A 20,407-nucleotide genomic window follows, 5' to 3' on the forward strand; every position below is an offset into this window, starting at 1 on the left:
GGCTTGATTTAAAGCACCGACGGTCTGATTTACAGTAAAACTGCAGTATAAAAGTTTGAAAATGTCACTTGAATGTCTTTCACGCTTCAAATGTCTGTGTTTCAGTCAGAAGTCAGGTCAAACCCAGGCTGAATCCCAAACGGCTCCATACTCCCTAAACAGTGTTCTAGCTATGAAAGGTTAGTAATTCTAGCCTCTACAGCCAAACAGTGCATCATGTATCGAGTGTGGACGTGTTTGAGACCCAAATGACTGTTTCTTAGCTGTAGTTTGCTCTGTTGGACTGCAGGATCCAGTATTTAAACTCTTACATAGTGCACTATGTAGGGAGCAGGGAGCCATTTGAGATTCAGGCCTGGCATGGGAAGAGGGGCACTGTTAGCTTGGTGCTAAATAAGACTGGAAATTGCATTAAGGTGCTAATGGAAATTGTTGTCACGGCGGTAATTTGGAGATCAAAAAGTATTAATAAAGCGTAGGTTTTTTGCATTAAACAGTGCTGTGTTATGATATCGCTATGGAACAAAAACTCATATCTTCATTTTTCAGTTTTTGACATATTTTGAAAATACCTGTTGGCCTTTACATTGTGTGTAAATTCCACGATGAAATCACTAAATACTCTTGGTATTGAAGCATTAAGAGTTCCTTTCACTGAAACTAAGGGGATGGAGACCAACTCCTGAAAAACCCCCCCACACCATAATCCCCCCTCCACCAAACTTTACACTTGGCAAAATGCAGTCAGACAAGTACCGTTCTCCTGGCAACCGCCAAATCCAGACTCGTCCATCGGATTTCCAGACAGAGAAGCGTGATTGGTCACTCCAGAGAACACGTCTCCACTGCTCTAGAGTCCAGTGGTGGCGCTTTACACCACTGCATTCCACGCTTTGCATTGCGCTTGGTGATGTAAGGCTTGGATGCAGCTGCTCAGCCATGGAAACCCATTCCATGAAGCTCTCTACGGTGTTCTTGAGTTGATCTGAAGACCACATGTAGTTTGGAGGTCTGTAGTGATTGACTCTGCAGAAAATTGGTGACCTCTGCGCACTATGCCCCTCAGCATCCGCTGACCCCGCTCTGTCATTTTACGTGGCCGACCACTTCGTGGCTGAGTTGCTGTCGTTCCCAATCGCTTCCACTTTGTTATAATACCACTGACAGTTGACTGTGGAATATTTAGTAGTGAGGAAATTTCACGACTGGACTTGTTCCACAGGTGGCGTCCGATCACGGTACCACACTGGAGTTCACTGAGTTCCTGAGAGCGACCCATTCTTTCACTAATGTCTGTAGAAGCAGTCTGCAGGCCTACAGCTTTATACACCTGTTACCATGGAAGTGATTGGAGCACCTGAATTCAGTGATTTGGATGGGTGAGTGAAAACTTTTGGAAATATAGTGTATATAGTGGATCAGACACAGCAGTCCTGCTGGAGTTTTAAATACCTCAGTGTCACTGCTGGACTGAGAATAGTCCACCAACCAAAAATATCCAGCCAGCAGCGTCCTGTGGGCAGCGTCCTGTGACCAATGATGAAGGACTAGAGGATGACCAACACAAACTGTGCAGCAGCAGATGAGCTGTCGTCTCTGACTTTACATCTACAAGGTGGACCGACAAGGTAGGAGTGTCTAATAGAGTGGACAGTGAGTGGACACAGTGTTTAAAAACTCCAGCAGCACTGCTGTATTTGATCCACTCGCACCAGCACAACACACACTAACACACCACCACCATGTCAGTATTACTGCAGTGCTGAGAATGACCCACCACCCAAATAGTACCTGCTCTGTGAGGGTCCATGGGGGTCCTGACCACTGAAGAACAGGGTAACAAAGTATCAGAGAAACAGATGGACTACAGTCTGTAACTGTAGAACTACAAAGTGCACCTATATACTGTAAGAGAAAAGCAGTGATACACATTGTACATTTTACATCACTGAAAAAGCATTTACATAACCGACACTGATACAATGTGAATGTTGTTCCCCTTTTTATTTTTAAAAGACTTTTCCAATAAAATAAAATGACCAAAAAAAGAAATACTTTGAAAAAGTACTTCAGTCATTTATTAAATACACATTATCTTTACAGTGACGCTGACCAAATGGCATAAAACAGTCCTACTTTCGATGGAGAGCTCATGGATAAACGTGTAGGAAATCTAATCTTGGTCTCTCTGAATTTACATAAAAGCAAAATAAATATCTTTTTATATTTAATATTTTCTGCATGTCCAAACTGTACAGCCTATTAGACACATATTTCAGAAAGTATATTATTACAACAGTGACAAAGCCCTCATTATCCACGCTTTAAAAAGTGGTTCTTTAGGGGTTCTTTAGTAAAGGCAATGATTCTACATAGAACCACGAACACTCAAAGAACCATGTAAATGCATTAATAGTTCACTGATTGGCTAAATGGTTCTTCCCTATGACGGAAAACCAGGAAATGGTTCTTTAACGAACCCTTTTAAAAAGTGTATTTCTAAAAATAAACATAATAAAAAATGTATCTTGTTGAATTGCATTTATAATGCCCTGAATCATTTCATAAAGAACCACAATCAAATCCAATCAGAGATTTAGACCCCTAGTGTTATCAATAACTATTACTTAAAGGGGAATTCCCTCAATGTCTTTGTTATTCCTGCATAATTAAAGGGTTAAGATGTAACCAGTCATTTACCAGGTCAGAACTGTTCACGGTGGTGGTGATAGGAACCAGACGTCCACCTCTAAAAGCTCCCTCACAGAAAGTTCCTACAGGAAACGGTTATGACTTTCAGATTATCCACTATTTTCCATCGTCAACATTCCATATAAACTCAGAAGACTCATGTAGGTTCTCTGGTGGTTCTGGATGGTAAATAAAACGTCTATATCTGTGTTGTAGTCATGGCGACCCCTGGTTCCTATCACCACCACTGTAAAGACGTCTGAACCATTTCACACCAAACCCACTCTGAATCTCTCTGTTTACATCCCCCACACTCAATTATGCAGGGACTTTGAAAAAAGGTGGAGTTCCCCTTTAACCCAGTTCATCTCATGCCCAGGCCTACAGGAAATGAACTGTCCATTTCTTCCTTATCTTACCACACCTGAATTTGCTCATGTATGGCCTGATAATTATCTGACGAGGTGACTCGGGTGCGGTAGAGGAGCGAAGCATGTGCTGGTGTGGCGCAGTGATCCGCAGGAAAGCTGAGAAGCTGTAATCAAATAGGGAACAGAATAAGGGAAGCAGTGGCTTTAAATGTAAAACAGAAAGGCAAACAGGTTAAACAACAGCACAAAAACCAACTCCCATTACTGTGCTTAGCTTATCTTGGCAACAGAACTCTGCCCCGCCCACCGATGACTCCCGATGACACATTTCCATTACAGCAGTAACACAAAGGTTTAACAGCAGTGAGTAACACAGACGTTTAAACAGCAGCCGTGCTGGAACCTCCCACTCGCTCCTCTGAACTCAACTCTCCAACAGGAGCAGACGTGTCACGGATCTCAAGTGTTCCACAGTACAGGGATGAAAAGGTCTTAGAGGGGAATTCCACCAATGTTTCTAAATATCTGCTTGATTAAACGGTTAAAATGTAAACTGAGTCACAATTTTCAAATTGCAAGAGCTGCAATTTTTTTATAGTACGGTCTACGTCAGAGGCGTCCAGACTTTTTTCATAGGGGGCCTGAATGGACCATATCAAGACACCTGAGGGCCAGTCATTCCTTGCCAAAATATTATTCACAAATGACTTTATAAGGCGGCACAGTGGCACAGTGGGTTTGCCGCACAGCAAGAAGGGCCTGGGTTCGATTCCCCAGTCGGGCAACTAGCGTCCTCTCTGTGTCTGTGTGGGGTTCTTCCTACAGTCCAAAGACATGCAGTCAGGTCATTTGGAGATTACACTGCTCTTAAATTTTGCATAGAACCAAAAAGGTTTCTTTTATTGTTATAGGCTTGACATTGTAACAATAGAAGAACCCGTGCTATATAGAACCATCTACAGCATATTCTACATGAATCGGACCTTTAATGATGCAAAGAACCCTTTAATCGTGCAAAGGGTTCTCTTTTGAATGTCCATGGTTCCTTAACAGAACCATGTTTTTGACTAAAAAACCCTTGAAGAAGCATCTTTTGCAAGTGTGTAGATTTGGCTTGAAAGTATTCCAAGACCTTCGGGATTCATGCTTTCTTTTGGGGGCATACTTTGGTCATCATCCAGTGTGGTCATCATTCAGTGTGGTCAGCAGCTGCTTTATCTGACAAATGGTACTGAGCAAGTCCTGTAATGCAAATGTAGGAGGGTCAGGAAAGATCCACGCTCTCGTACTCTCCGTGATCCGAATCCTCGAGTTCTAGCCCAGGAACCAGACTGTAATATTTGGTGGACTGAGCCATGTAGGCTTTCTCGCGGTCAGCTGAGTCTTTCATCACTTCAGTCACACTGACTGTCTCCAGGTCTTGCTTGTTACCTTCCTCTTCCTTTTCCTCGTTCTCCACTTTACTGACAATGCCCTCTGCGGACGAGGCTGATGGTGGAGGCCCCAAAGAGTCCACAGACCCCAGTTTGACCTCCACTTCCTCGTAGATGTCCCTCGTGCTGCCCAGCAGAGCAGAAGAAGGCCGTAACATTAGCTGGTTCTTTAGCATAGCATCTTTAGTGCTTTCTCCAGCTCCTGCTTTCTCTCTGAATGCCGGCTTTTCCTGAGCCCAGCGTCCGTTCCTGTTCAAATGAGCGTCCTTCTTGCAGGACCTGGATGTTTGGGCCTCTTTCTTCTTCCCTGTTTTGCCGCAGCACCAGCAGAGCAACAGGACCAGGAGGAGGAAAAGCGGCAGGAGTATAAAAAGGGCGCTAAGGCTAGCGCGCGCTGGTGGACAGATGTCTTTGGCCTGCACTGACCACAGAGTCTTGCCTGCCAGTCTTGGTGGAGAAGCACAGGTCAAATTGCCCACAATGTCCTCCAGGCTGGTGGAGTTGCCGTTCCGAACCTTCTGGAGCTCCTCCACCAAAGAGCAAGTGCAGTTCCAGGGGTTTCCCTCCAAATCCATCTGCTGGAGTGAGGGTTTGAGGACAGTGCTGGGAAGAAACTGCAGATGGTTGCCATCCAGAAGCAGAACACGGAGACCGTTTGAGCTTTGCAAGAAATCCGCAGGCAGATGTTCCATGAGATTGTCCCTCAAATCCAGCACTTCCAAATTGTACGCTTTAGCTAGAAATGTGCCAGGCACTGATTTGAGTTGGTTCTGACTCAGGTACAGCTCTCGCAGTGTGGAGAGCTTAAAACCAACAGCAGTTTCATAAACATGGGTGAGATTACAAAAGGACAGGTCCAAAATCTCAAGCTTGGCCAAGGAGCTGAAAGCCGTCCAAGACAGATTGTTAAGTGAAGATCCAGAGAAGTTCAGACAGCAGGTGTCGTTGGGGAGATTTGTAGGAAGCTGTTGCAGAACCATGGCTGCTGGACATTCGCATTTCTGAGACTGTCCCTCAGAACCAGAAGCCAGGTACAAAATGAAGACGATGCCACAAAGGGAGAAGATCCCTACAACAAAAGCACAGAATTAGACACCATTTCAACCAATAAACAACTCTTTGTCAAGAGATTTTAAAGGAATTGCCTGGCAGACAAATTAACAACCTCAGATGTAGTCATTTTGAAAGAGATTTAAAAGATAAGATGAGTTTTGGGTCCAAATTTTCCTTCGTTAATTTAGCACTTCAGCTATGAGGCTAACGCTGCTAAAAAACACTAGAAGTCAATAGTCACCCAAATGTTTTCCCTGAATTTATCCCTAAAATGTCTCTCAACCTGCTCAAACAGCATCCAGGTCTTCATTGAGATCATGCAGCCATTGTGGATTCTGGACACAGTATGTAAACTTACTGTAAACTACTATTATGTATAAAAATAAAGACAAATGCTAATGTACTTCTGTCCATATTTATAGACAAGGAAATTTCAAACACTGCCAAAAACGACATAATCAATACTATTAGAAATTACTGAAGACCTCCATATGGCTTGAGGTGAGTATCTGATGATTCAGGTATGCAGTTAGCACCATGATAATTGGTGGGCACTTGATAGCTACTTTAGTCTATCTTTACATGGTGAAACTTTCATGCAACTTTAATTGCTTCAAACATATATGAAACTAAATTGCACTTAAGTTGCATGATGCGTTCTGCAACTCACTTGAAACTCAGCTGCATTGGTTCCGTGAAGTTTCATGAAACAGCCAGTCATAAATAATATTCTTAATATTACAAATTACACCTCATACAGACGACTTTATAGTGAGAATGATATGGTGCATCAAAAATATGACTTGGTAATTTGGCTAGCTAGTGAAGTTACTGAATGTGTTGCATCCAGCTTTGTTTTTGGATTGTTTCGTGTAACTCTCAAGTTGCACAGAAATTATGTTGCACGCAACTCACAACATGCAACTAGCTGCATGAATGTTTCAAGGTGTAAAGCCAGCCATAGCCTCATAGCTCCACTGCTAAACATATACTTGCTGAAGGACTACAGTACTGTGTGAAAGTCCCAAGACACATTTTCAAAATCTATTTATTTGTGTAGTTTGTGTTTATTTGCTGAGAAAAGTGTTAATATTTGAATAAACAAAATTTATAGAATATGACTTAATAAGGATTTATATACACTGCTCAAAAAAATAAAGGGAACACTTAAACAACACAATATAACTCCAAGTAAATCAAACTTCTGTTAAATCAAACTGTCCACTTAGGAAGCAACACTGATTGTCAATCAATTTCACAGCTGTTGTATAAATGGAATAGACAACAGGTGGAAATCACTGGCAAATAGCAAGACGCACTCAATAAAGGAGGTGGGGACCACAGACCACTTCTCAGTACCTTTCTGCTTTCTGGCTGATGTTCTGGTCACTTTTGAATGTTGGTGATGCTTTCACACTCGTGGTAGCATGAGACGGACTCTACAACCCACACAAGTGGCTCAGGTAGTGCAGCTCATCCAGGATGGCACATCAATGCGAGCCGTGGCAAGAAGGTTTGCTGTGTCTGTCAGCGTAGTGTCCAGAGGCTGGAGGCGCTACCAGGAGACAGGCCAGTACACCAGGAGACGTGGAGGAGGCTGTAGGAGGGCAACAACTCAGCAGCAGGACCGCTACCTCCGCCTTTGTGCAAGGAGGAACAGGAGGAGCACTGCCAGAGCCCTGCAAAATGACCTCCAGCAGGCCACAAATGTGCATGTGTCTGCACAAACGGTTAGAAACTGACTCCATGAGGATGGTATGAGGGCCCAATGTCCACAGATGGGGGTTGTGCTCACAGCCCAACACCGTGCAGGATGCTTGGCATTTGCCAGAGAACACCAGGATTGGCAAATTCGCCACTGGCACCCTGTGCTCTTCACAGATGAAAGCAGGTTCACACTGAGCACATGTGACAGACGTGACAGAGTCTGGAGACGCCGTGGAGAGCGATCTGCTGCCTGCAACATCCTTCAGCATGACCGGTTTGGCAGTGGGTCAGTAATGGTGTGGGGTGACATTTCTTTGGAGGGCTGCACAGCCCTCCATGTGCTCGCCAGAGGTAGCCTGACTGCCATTAGGTACCGAGATGAGATCCTCAGACCCCTTGTGAGACCATATGCTGGTGCGGTTGGCCCTGGGTTCCTCCTAATGCAGGACAATGCTAGACCTCATGTGGCTGGAGTGTGTCAGCAGTTCCTGCAAGATGAAGGCATTGAAGCTATGGACTGGCCCGCCCGTTCACCAGACCCGAATTCGATTGAGCACATCTGGGACATCATGTCTCGCTCCATCCATCAACGCCATGTTGCACCACAGACTGTCCAGGAGTTGGCGGATGCTTTAGTCCAGGTCTGGGAGGAGATCCCTCAGGGATTTATCTGCCACCTCATCAGGAGCATGCCCAGGCGTTGTAGGGAGGTCATACAGGCACGTGGAGGCCACACACAATACTGAGCCACATTTTGACTTGTTTTAAGGACATTACATCAAAGTTGGATCAGCCTGTCGTGTGTTTTTCCACTTTAATTTTGTATGTGACTCCAAATCCAGGCCTCCATTGGTTAATAAATTTGATTTCCATTGATGATTTGTGTGATTTTGTTGTCAGCACATTCAACTTTGTACAGAACAAAGTATTCAATGAGAATATTTCATTCATTCAGACCTAGGATGTTATTTGAGTGTTCCCTTTATTTTTTTGAGCAGTGTGTATATATACATATATATATATATATATATATATATATATATATATATATATATATATATATATGGGAATAATGAATAGTGATTTTCTGGATGTTGGTGTCTTTGTTTACCCATTTTCAAGCCTCTCCTCGAGGAAGCCCAGTATTATATGTAGTTAAAAAGCAGCTCCTGGTTTGACCAATCAGTGCTTCAGTAAATTGTGCTCATGATGTAACTGATGATATTAACAAGTCTCTGTGGCGGCTGTGAAGGTGTCAAGAAAAAATATGGACCCAAAAAATTTCTTGTTACTTTTTATTGTTTTTATGTTTATTTGAATTATGAATATGAATAGAATATGAATATTCTAATGTATATTGTGATAAACTCACTGCTGATGTAAACTGTTTAAAAACTTATTTATATACCTAAAACCTTCGCACAGTACTGTACATCTGCAAGTATATGCAAAATCTTTGTCTTTTCTGCCACAAAAAAATTACATCTTAACAAGTAAATTAAATGTAGTCAGTAAATCTAATATCCCTCATTATGAGTCTGCTGTAAGAATATTCTAAGATTATTCCACCTGTTTCTGTAAATTTTTACTTGTTTTAAGTGATTTTATCTGGTGAAAGTGTCTGATTCCATTAGCAAATTAGTTCACTTGTTTGGAGAAATAATGAAGATAATTTTGCTCATTTCAAGAAATAATGATTAAAACAAGGAACATGATCTGCCAATGAAATCAGACACTTTTATAAGATAAAACTGCTTAAAAATGTCTAGAAATAAGTTCAATAATCTCACGATATTCTTACAACAGTCTCATAATGAGAGATATTAGATATACTGACTGCATTTAAGATGTTTACACTTGCTAAGATGTACTTTTTTTGCAGGTAAATCATCACTTTAATACCAGTCAAGTCATAAAGTGCATTCTGGCTGCTCACGTTTGCGTTGCGTTCTGTTTTCTCTCATGTTGGAGGTGACCTTGAGGGATCTCCTAGCTCTTGCCTCTGGGTTTAGCGCTGCTGCCAAGGTTTCCAGGCTCTTGTGGTTTGTCTAAGGGTTGCCATGGTGACCAGGTGAGCTGGGATCAGGAGTCCAAGCTGCAAATGCAGGAGAAAAAGCATGATTGGCCAATACGTAAATACAATGGCTCAGACAGCGTGTGCAGCAACAGGGCGAAAGGAACGCTGCGACTTTCTGCCAAGCTAGAGCTTCAAGCTAGAGCTTCCTGATAGAAACTGCACCTTAGAAAGGCAAATAAAAGGAACCCATAACTGTAAAATAGCAACACTTACCCATTACTGGACCCTGATTTTCTTCAAAGCTGACTTTGTAACAGCATCTGTTGTAAAAAGCTCTAAATAAATGAAACTGAACTGAACTGGAGTCTTTTATCTGGCTGATTGTGCACCAGTCTCAGAGCCTGGGAATCAATAAGAGCCTTTAAGATGAGCGCACTTTGCTCTGAGATATTTTTTCCACCTCATTGCTTAGCAGTGAGGCCTCTGTGTGTGCGCGTTTCCTCTCCTGCACCCGTGTAGCCCTGACAGCGCCAGGCTTTCCTGATATAAACAATGGACAGTGGAATGTGTGAACTAACCAACAGACCAGCCCACCTCCACAGTCTCTCCAGTGCATCTTACATACCAAAGGGGGTTTGGTGTGAAATTCTCTGTTCTAGATAAACTTACCAAGTCAGAACTGTTCACAGTGGTGGTGGTAGGAACCAGACGTCCCCCTCTAAAAGCCCCTCACAGAAAGTTCCTACATGAAATGGTTCTGAATTCACTGCCTGATGACTGAGACGCTGTTTTATGATAGTTTAGAGAACTTCAACTCCATTCATGGTGGATGGATACATGCAGGACGCTGTGAGACAAAATAGTCCCCAAAGAAAACGGATTATTCCAGATTTTTCACTATTTTACAATACTCAGAAGTCAAAAGTCACAACATTACAGTTATCTGTGAGTGTAAGGGGATCTACATTTTTCCAGTTTTTCTAAATTTCTACTTAATTAAATGGTTAAGATGTAAACAAAAACATTCAGAGTGGTTTGGTGTGAAACGCTGTGTTCTAGATAAACTTAGAGGCAGAACTGTTCACAGTGGTGGTGATAGGAACCAGACATCCACCTCTAAAAGCTCCCTCCTAAGTTATTACATGAAATGTTATGAATTCAGTGCCTACAGTGACTGTTTTCTGCCCTGAAACATTTAAAAGCATTCACGGTGGAGATGCTGATCATCAGAAATCTTTAAAAATGACTAAGCTTTAAAACAAGCTGATTTTCACTTGAACAGCCCTTATCATTCATTATTTAAACTGCTCACCAGACACAAGGAGAAAGTGCAAACTGCACACAGAAAGGACCTTGGTTGCCCGGCTGGGGCACCAAACCCAGGCCCTGCATGGTGACAGCGCTACTCACTGACTCTCCACACTGAAGCCCAAACAGTCCGTATATGGAAACCAAAGCACTATTTGGACAGGATTAGTTCTCCATGGGGAGGCGGGTAATGAAAGTTTCCCTCAGGTCGTCTGTAATATTTAAGAGTTATTCGTATGGAATAAAAAATCTCTATGAATGACAGAGATGGGAGCAGCCGGCATGGGTGTGTGTGTGTGCACCTTCCTAGAGTGTCTCCATGCTTAAGAAACTCTGTAGAATATGATGGTGTTTTTATTTGCATTGCCGATTCACACTGGATTATTATAACAGAGGGGTGTTTTTACAGAAAGCACAAGGCACTGGAATCTGTACTGATGCTGGAGCGCCGTCGGTTACAATGCCTGATATGGCACATTCAGACTGGACCAACATCTACGGAGCCCCGCTGGTGACACCCTGTATAAATAAAAATAATGAGTGGCCACGCTTTATTAACGCGTGGGAATGAGATCTTAATGTGTGGCCACAACTTAGTAAGGCATGGGAATGAGATGATTAAATCGTGGCCACACATTACGATATCGTTCCCATATTTCTGCCCATTCAGCCTATAGAAGTTTAGCTCCACCCACTCACAGTAAAGCTATAAGGAGCGTCTCAGCCACTTTTTGATATGAGGCAGCCAATCAGAACAGAGCTCATTTACACATATCAGTCTTAAAGGCATGGTGACAGAAACAACCTGTAAGGGAAAAAGAGATGCTGGGATATGATCGATGTCTTTGGTACACAGAAATACATAAATATGAGCCCTTTAAGGTCCAACAGTAGCCTCTGACGCTGACACACAGATTTACATGTATTTTCTATCATCAACGTTCCATATATACACTCAGAAGACTCGTGTAGGTTCTCTGGTGGTTCTGGATGGTAAATAAAATGTCTATATCTGTGTTGTAGTCACGGCGACGCCCGGTTCCTATCACCACCACTGTAAAGACATCTGAACCATTTCACACCAAACCGCTCTGAACCTCTCTGGAGATATTTGAAAAGACAATTGATTTATTTGCTGCAAGATTATTTACTTTATACATGTTACAAACCTGCAGGCTATTAATGGGTTTATTTTTAGAAGATTTCAATTTAAAAAACGAATAAGCAAATGCAATTAGAAAAGGAGTCTGCACAGCAAAAAATATCTTAAGCAGTGAAAACTTCTTAAATGCAGTCAATAAATCTAATATCCCTCATTCTGAGGCTGCTGTAAGAATATTCTAAGATTATTCCACCTGTTTCTGTACATTTTTATTAGTTTTAAGTGATTTTATCTGGTGAAAGTGTCTGATTCCATTGGCAGATTAGTTCACTTGTTTGGAGAAATAATGAAGATAATTTTGCTCATTTCAAGAAATAATGATTAAAACAAGGAACATGATCTGCCAATGAAACCAGACACTTTTATAAGATAAAACTGCTTAAAAACAAGTAAAAATGTCTAGAAATAAGTTCAATAATCTCACAATATTCTTACAACAGCCTCATAATGAGAAATATTAGATGTATTGACTACATTTGAGCTGTTCATTTTTTGCAGTGTGTGATGAAGGTATAAGGTGTTGGTCAGCTCTGTAAAGCCTGAAAGCAGCAGACAGCCTAAACTTTGAACCCCAGAGATAAGTGTGCTTTCCTCAGCCGTCCACTCCCAGCCTGATTAGCCAGCAGCACAACGGCCATTAGATGAAGCTCCAGCAGGGCTGATAGGTGTGTGAGGCTGAAACACACCCTCACAGCACACGGCCTGCTCCGTATCACAGTCTGAACTGCCCAGTGTCTGACCTCACGCTCCATGAATGGCTCCGTCTCTGTGCAGCTCATTCCTCAGCTCATGATGACATATATCCTCACTACAGCTTTATTATCAGTCCATTCAGCGATATCTCTCAGACCGGACAGATCAAAGATCAACTTTTGGAGCGCTGCTGCATGCCTAGAACCTGTAACTGTGCAAAATGGCTCAGGTGCCTAAACAAACCATTTACCTTGGTAGTGAGTATGTTTTTACCCGTAAAGCCGCAATACGTCATCAGGATCCATGCAAACAAACACAAACATGGTGGACAGCAACACATAATTGTTGCTGTCAACAAGGTAGTCGATGTTATGTGAGCTGGTTAGAACAGCTTTGGTGCCACATCGATGTACACACTTAAAAAGGGGTTGGGGTTTTCTCTGGCAGACGAGAGGGTTATTTCCCTGCACCTTCAGGTCGGGCAACAGGCTCTGACTGTTGTCTGTGCTTATGCACCAAACGGCCACAAGGTTGTATGGCCACAAGGTTGTATGCCCGCAAGGTTGTATGCCCGCAAGGTTGTAGGTGCCTGTCGTGGCGGCAATCCCCGAACCCGTTGGTGGACACCTCGGGTAAAGGAAGCCGTCAAGCTGAAGAAAGTGTCCTATCGGGCCTGGTTTGCTTGTGGGACTCTGGAGGCAAAAGATGGGTACCGAAGGGCCAAGCGAGTTGTGACTTCAGTGGTTGCTGAGGCAAAAACTTGGGTGTGGGAGGAGTTTGGTAAGGCCATGGAGAAAGACTATCGACAGGCATGGAGAAGGTTCTGGCAAAATGTCAGGAAAGCGGTTTCCGACCAACGCTAGGGGCTAGGGGGCTGCTGACTTCAACTGGGGACGTCATTGGACAGTGGAAGGAATACTTCAAGGATCTTCTCAATCCCACCAATGATCCTTCCCTAGAGGAGGCAGAGCTTGGAGATCTGAGCGATGGGTCTAACACTCAGGCTGAGGTAGCCAAGGTGGTTGGAAAACTCCTTGTTGGCAGAGCACCAGGGGTGGATGAGATCCACCCGTAATTCCTGAGGGCTCTGTATGTTGTAGGGCTGTCTTGACTGACATGCCTCTGCAACATCGCGTGGACATCTGGGGCGGACCCCCTGGAATGGCAGACCGGGGTTGTGGTCCCTCTTTTTAAGAAAGGGGACTGGAGGGTGTGTTCCAACTATCGCGGAATCGGGTGGTACCGGGGAAGAGAGTCCGACCGATAGTCGAATCTCAGCTACAAGAGGAACACTGTGGGTCTTGCCCTGGTCGTGGAACACTGGACCAGCTTTTTATCCTCACCAGGGTCCTGGAGGGTACGCGAGAGTTCGCCCAACCAGTCTACATGTGTTCTGTGGTTTTGGAGAAGGCATTCGACCGCGTCCCTCAGGGGATCCTGTGGGGAGTGCTCCGGGAGTACGGGGTGAGGGGCTCATTGTTACGGGCCATTCAGTCCCTGTACAAATGGTGCAGGAGCCGGCAGTAAGTAAGATTGGTTTCCAGTCAGGGTTGGACTCTGCCAGGGTTGGACTCCGTTGTCAACGATTCTGTTCACAACTTTTAAGGACAGAATTTCTCGGAACAGCCAAGTGGCTTAGGGTGTCCAGTATGGTGGCCTCAGGATTTCACGTCTGCTTTTTGCGGATGATGTGGTCCTGTTGGCGTCATCAGGCCTGGACCTCCAGCTCTCTCTGGACCAGTTTGCTGCAGAGTGTGAAGCGGCTGGGATGAAAATCAGCACCTCTAAATCTGAGACCATAGTCCTCAGTCCGAAAAGGGTGGAATGCTCTATCCAGATCGGGAGTGAATTCTTGCCCCAAGTGGAGGTGTTTAAATATCGTGGAATTTTGTTCACGAGTGAAGGAAGGATGGAGCAAGAGGTGGACAGGCGGATTGGTGCGGCGTCTGCAGTAATGCAGACCCTATACCAGTCCGTCATGGTGAAGAGAGAGCTGAGTCAGAAGGCGAAGCTGTCAATTTACTGGTCAATCTACGTTCTGACTCTCACCTATGATCACGAGCTTTGGGTAGTGACAGAAAGAACGAGATCGCGGATACAAGCGGCCGAAATGAGCTTTCTCCGCAGGGTCGCCGGGCTCTCCCTTAGAGATAGGGTGAGAAGCTCTGCAATTTGGGAGAGGCTCGGAGTACAGCCTCTACTCCTCCACGTTGAGAGAAGCCAGTTGAGGTGGTTCGGGCATCTGGTAAGGATGGCCTCTGGATGCCTCCCTAGGGAGGTGTTCCAGACATGTCCGATGGGGAAACCCCAGGGAAGACCCAGGACACGTTGGAGGGACTATATCAACAAGGTTCAACAAGGTTCTACACAGAACCATCTACAGCACATTCTCAATCAATCTGAAGAACCGTTTCACCATGCGGAGAACCATTTAATCATGCAAAGGGTTCTTTAAGTGTTCATGGTTCTATATGGAACCATCTTTACTAAAGAACCCATGAAGCACCATCTTTTTTAAGAGTGGAGAATGTGCTGCAGATGTTTCTATGCAGAACTTCTTTAACAAGGGTTCTATACAGAACCAAAAAGGGTTCTTCTATGATTACAAGCTTGACATCAGGACAATAGCAGAACCCTTTTTGGTGCTATATAGAACCCTTTTCAAAAAGGTTCTATACAGAACCATCTACAGCACATTCTCCATCAATCTGAAGAACCGTTTCACCAGGCAAAGAACCATTTAATCATGTAATGGGTTCTTTGAGAGTTCATTTCTATTCTATTCTATTCAGAATAGTTCTATTTAGAACTGTTTTCTTTACTAAAGAACCCTTGAAGAACCACCTTTTTAAGTGAGGGGCAGGAAATGGTTAAACTAAAACACTGACACATAGAAAAGCACTGCGTACTGCATTAATGCATTGCAGAAATATCTTGGCAAGTGAAATGACCTTAAACTGAAGTTAATAAACCTCAATTTGAGATTGTTATAAGCTTTTTTATATGACTCTTTAACTACTTATAAGCATTGGTTGCTTGTTTAAAGTCATTTTAGTGCTTATTTAAACAATGTTTCAACCATTTATTTACAACAAGCAAAAATATTTGCCAATGTAGTGAAACAATCGGAATTAAAATGTACTAAAATCACTTAAAACAAGTAATAAACACCCAAACAGAAGTGAAATCATGTAATAATAGGCTTACAACACCCTCAACATGAGGAATATCCACTAGATTTAAGATCATTTCACTTGCTAAGATGCCAATGTTGCAGTGTGGTACTTGTATTTATTCCATTATTAGTGTTTTTCTGATCAAATAAAGGTTTTATAGACAAGATTAACAGTTCTTTCAATATAATTTCCTCACTGAACCGCACATGAACTTGTGCAGACTGTATGGAAACACATTAGCCAGTTACACTCAAACTCAAACCTAATGACCTCATCCAACAACAACGTCCTCCTCACATCCCCTTCCTCTCCACAGCAGATGGGGACCTCAGTGATATCACCCGAGTTTATTCAGACAACAAACACTCTCAGTTTAATTAAGTTAAAGGGGAACTCCACAGATTTTTCAAAATTTCCCCATAACTGAGTGAGAGATATAAGCAGAGAGGTTCAGAGTGGGTTTGGTGTGAAATGGTTCAGATGTCTTTACAGTGGTGGTGATGGGAACCAGGGGTCGCCATGACTACAACACAGATATAGACAGTTTATTTACGACCCCATTTCCAAAAAGTTGGGACGCTGTGCAGAATGTAATTAAAAATAGTACGCAATGATGTGCAAATCATGTACACCATATTTTTAAAGGTAAATGCTAGAAAGGCAAACATTAAATGTTGAAACTGAAATTTTTTTTTGAAAAATATTTGCCCATTTTTGGCATGATGCCAAAACATGTTCCAAAAAAGTTGGGACGGGGGCTGTGCTTCATCACCTCTTCTTTAACAGCACTCTGTAAGAGTTTGGGAACGGAGGAGACGCTGCTGTAGTTCTGAAAGTGGAATGTTTTCTTATTGTTGTTCGATACAGGATTTCAGCTGATCATCAGTTCAGGGGCTCATTTATTGTGTTTTTCATTTCATAATGCACCAAATGCTCTCAGTGATGACCGGTCTGGACTGCAGGCAGGTCAGTTTAGCACCTGGACTCTTAAATACAGAGGGATGCTGCTGTAATACATGCAGAATGTAGAAAAAGATGTCATTTGGACGGCAGCATTTATATCATTCAGCATTAATGGAGCCTTCACAGATGAGCATGTCATCCATGCCATGTGCACTAATGCCCCCCTAAGCTATCATGAATACTGGCTTTGAACTGTGCACTGATAACAAGCTGAGTGGTCTTTAGCCCGAAGGACACAGTGTCCATGATTTCCAAAAAGAATTTCAAATGTTGATTCATCGGACCACAGGACACTTTTCCACTTCCCCTCAGTCCATTTTAAATGAGCTCAGGCCCAGAGAAGGTGGCAGCGCTTCTGGATCCTGTTTATATTTGGTTTCTTCTTTGTGTTTTAGAGTTTTAACTTGTGTTTGTGGATGCAGTGATGAACTGTTTTCACAGACAGTGGTTTTCAGAAGTGTTTCTGAGTCCATGCAGTGATTTCCACTACAGAATCATGTCTGTTTTTAATGCAGTGCTGCCTGAGGGCCCAAAGATCACAGCCAGCAAAAACTGTTTTTTGGTCTCGTCCCTTACATACAGAGATTTCTCCAGATTCTCTGAGTCTTTTAATAATATTCTGTACTGTAGACGATGAAAAGCAGAAGCTCTTTGCTGTTTTATGTTAAGAAATGTTTTTGAATTGTTCCACTATTTTCATCTTTCACAGAGTGGTGAACCCCTCCTCATCTTTACTTCTGAAAGACTCCACCTCTGTGAGATGCTCTTTATACCCAATCGTGTTACTGACCTGTTGCCAGTCAACCACCAGGTGTTTTTTCTAGCATTACACAACTTTACCAGCCTTTTTTGCCCCTCTCCCAACTTTTTTGGAACATACTGTTGGCATCAAATTCAAAATGGGCAAATATTTTTCAAAAAGGAATAAATTTCTCAGCTTCAACATTTGATTTGTTATCTTTGTACTATTTTCAATTAAATAAAGGGTTTAAATGATTTACACATCACTGAATTTTTTTATTTATAGTTTGCACAGCATCTCAACTTTTTTTTTGGAAATGGGGTTGTGCTATCCAAAACTACCAGAACTACCTACATGTGTCTTCTGAGTTTATATGGAATGTTTATGATGGAAAATAGTGGAAAATCTGGAATAATCTGTTTTCTTTGGGGACTATTTTGCCGCACAGCGCCCTGCATGTCTCCCTCCACCATGAATGGAGTTGAAGTTCTCTAAACTATCATAAAACAGCGTCTCAGTCATCAGGCAGTGAATTCAGAACCATTTCATGTAGGAACTTTCTGTGAGGAGCTTTTAGAGGGGGACGTCTGGTTCCTATCACCACCACTGTGAACAGTTCTGACTCTGTAAGTTTATCTAGAACAGAACGTTTCACACCAAACCGCTTTAAACTGCTCTGTTTACATCTTAACCACTTTATTAAGTAGAAATTTGTGAAAAATTCGTGAAAATCACTTTTAAACTATATTAAATTCTATTATGTACTATGATGTCTAAAAACTCTGTTTGCTGAACTCCGTTTATTACTGCACCACTAAGCTCTCTGTGGTCAGACTGCAGGTTTTCCAACATTAAAGCTAAATAAATCAGAGCTGTCCGTTTTGTTTCACAGCAGCTACAACGAGGCTAAAGTTTGTGATTTTTTGGCAAATCGAGTCTTTGAAAACTGCGAGTTTGAGGGGTTTAAATCGTTAAACTGTTCATTGGAATAAACGTCTTAAACTGGATTGCTCAAAAACTGAACTCGAGAGGCACTTCAGCCGCTTCACGCTTGCGGACGGCTTCGAATGCGCCGTTCCACCTTAAATGGCAGCGTGTTAACTGCACCATTTAAGGTGGAGCGGAAAATTCAGAGAAGAAGTTGTCGAATATGAAGCCAGTTTCAGCCTCATGAAGCCACCGGACAACAACAGACACAACAAACTCTCAGACAGGCAGAAATACTGATTATAGATTTCAGATCAGAGGAAGGTGAGGAAGAGGTGTTACCTTCAGCTGTCATGATGATGATGAAGATGATGATGATGGTGGTGGTCTGTCCTCTCGGTGGTCTGGCGTACAGCTGCTGTGGTCGCTCCCCAGCAGATCTGCGGGTGTGTCCGGGTTGAACAGCAGAGCTTCTGCTTCCTCCCTGAAGGAGCTTGTGCGTCACTGTGTGTGTATTTATCTCCGTGTGGGGACCGAAGATCTTCAGTACATACAGGAGCTCGTCCAGACCAGCTGGAGCTCAAAGAACCACCTGACTCTGCCAGCAGGGCGGCAGCATTAGCACTGGTATAGTGTAGTACAACCGGTTTCTAATGAGAATTGACTTGTTTCCATCAGAGAGCACTAGTTTCCTGTAGAAGACCACACAGGACAACACAAAATACCAGTAGAGACCATCAGGAACCAACAGACACTTTAAGAGGCCACTAGTTTCCTGTAGAAGACCTTTAGATCCCATTAGGAAGCCATCAGATGCGTCTGGAATCCATCACTGAACACCTGAAGAACCATTAGAGCCCTTTACTCTGTGACACCAACCCATCAGTACAACACAAAATACCAGTAGAGACTACTGGACACCACTAGGAACCAACAGACTCTTTAAGAGGCCACTACTTTCCTGTAGAAGACCTTTAGATCCCATTAGGAAGCCATCAGATGCGTCTGGAATCCATCACAGAACACCTGAAAAACCATTAGAGCCCTTTACACTGCAACACCAACCCATCAGGACAACACAGAATACCAGTAAAGACTACTGGACACCACTAGGAACCAACAGAGTCTTTAAGAGGCCACTCGTTTCCTGTAGAAGACTTATAGATCTCATCAGGAAACCACCAGAAGCATTTGGCATCAGCTAATGGACATCTGTTAAACCATTAGGATCCTTTGCACTGTGATATCAACCATTAAAAAAAGCCAAAACACATTACAAAACCATCAGGAATCAACAGAAACATGGTAATGGTTTCTATGTGTTTTTTCAGACGGGTTCTCATCGACTTAGTATCTCGAAATGCTAATGACCTAATGTGGCTTAATGTCAAAATAAATCGTTATTACATTTTATAAAAAGCAAGACTTATTTTAAGTCACTAATGGCTAATTTTCCCAAAATATTGACTAATTTTCTGTATTACTGTGTTGAAACAATGACTTATGGTCTCGAAAGATTTACTTAATATATCAAAATAACCTCTTTTCTTGAAATACTGACTCCAAAAACGACTTGCTTTATTAACATACTGAGTTAATATCTAAAACGAGTGACTAATATTTCACAGATTTTGAGATATTCTGCTAAAATGAGCTATTAAATAGACAAGAAATAGTAAGATGGTATATTGAGAAGTCATTGTTCTGACATGGCACGTCAATATTCTGATTAAATTAGCAAATATTAAAAAAAAGTAAGTGTTTTTTTTAGAAAATAAGCCATTTGTCCAAGTAAGTCAAATAAGTCATTATTGGTACATTATAAGAGCTACATCAGTATCACTCAACAATAACACTGAATTACTCTATTCAGCATTATTACTATATTGACAAAATAACCTTCTTCTCTCAAAATACTGACTTAGTATCTCAGGGAATTATGTTTTTGGAAATATTTACTTGTTATCTTGAAAACGATGTATTTTCTTGAAATATTTTATATCATGAAACAATGATTTGTTTTGAGAGAGATTTTGCGGTAAGTTTATAGCGCTATGTAAAATAACACAATATGAAATATTAAACCTGTCCAGGGTGTATCCTGCCTTCCGCCCGAAGACTGCTGGGATAGGCTCCAGCACCCCCCGCGACCCTGATGGAGAAG

The 20,407-nt window shown here is 42.5% G+C and overlaps 1 protein-coding gene across 2 annotated transcripts; it reads right to left on the minus strand.

Annotated features, from left to right (window-relative positions):
* Positions 1–2,002: 2,002 nt before the first annotated feature.
* On the minus strand, positions 2,003–18,715 carry si:ch211-106k21.5 (leucine-rich repeat-containing protein 26). 2 transcript variants are annotated; one of them, XM_017706285.2, is made up of 3 exons: positions 18,586–18,715; positions 9,192–9,350; positions 2,003–5,564 (listed from the first exon to the last, which is right to left on the minus strand). In XM_017706285.2, exons 2-3 carry the CDS (start codon positions 9,217–9,219, stop codon positions 4,327–4,329), a joined length of 1,266 nt encoding a protein of 421 aa, XP_017561774.1. In that variant the 5' UTR covers positions 9,220–9,350; positions 18,586–18,715; the 3' UTR covers positions 2,003–4,326. The 2 variants fall into 2 exon arrangements, with proteins under 2 accessions (XP_017561774.1, XP_017561775.1); XM_017706286.2 differs by lacking the exon at positions 18,586–18,715 and adding an exon at positions 9,546–9,719.
* Positions 18,716–20,407: the final 1,692 nt, after the last annotated feature.

The sequence above is a fragment of the Pygocentrus nattereri genome, chromosome 17 (assembly GCF_015220715.1).
Source record: "Pygocentrus nattereri isolate fPygNat1 chromosome 17, fPygNat1.pri, whole genome shotgun sequence".
NCBI classification, from domain to species: Eukaryota; Metazoa; Chordata; class Actinopteri; order Characiformes; family Serrasalmidae; genus Pygocentrus; species Pygocentrus nattereri.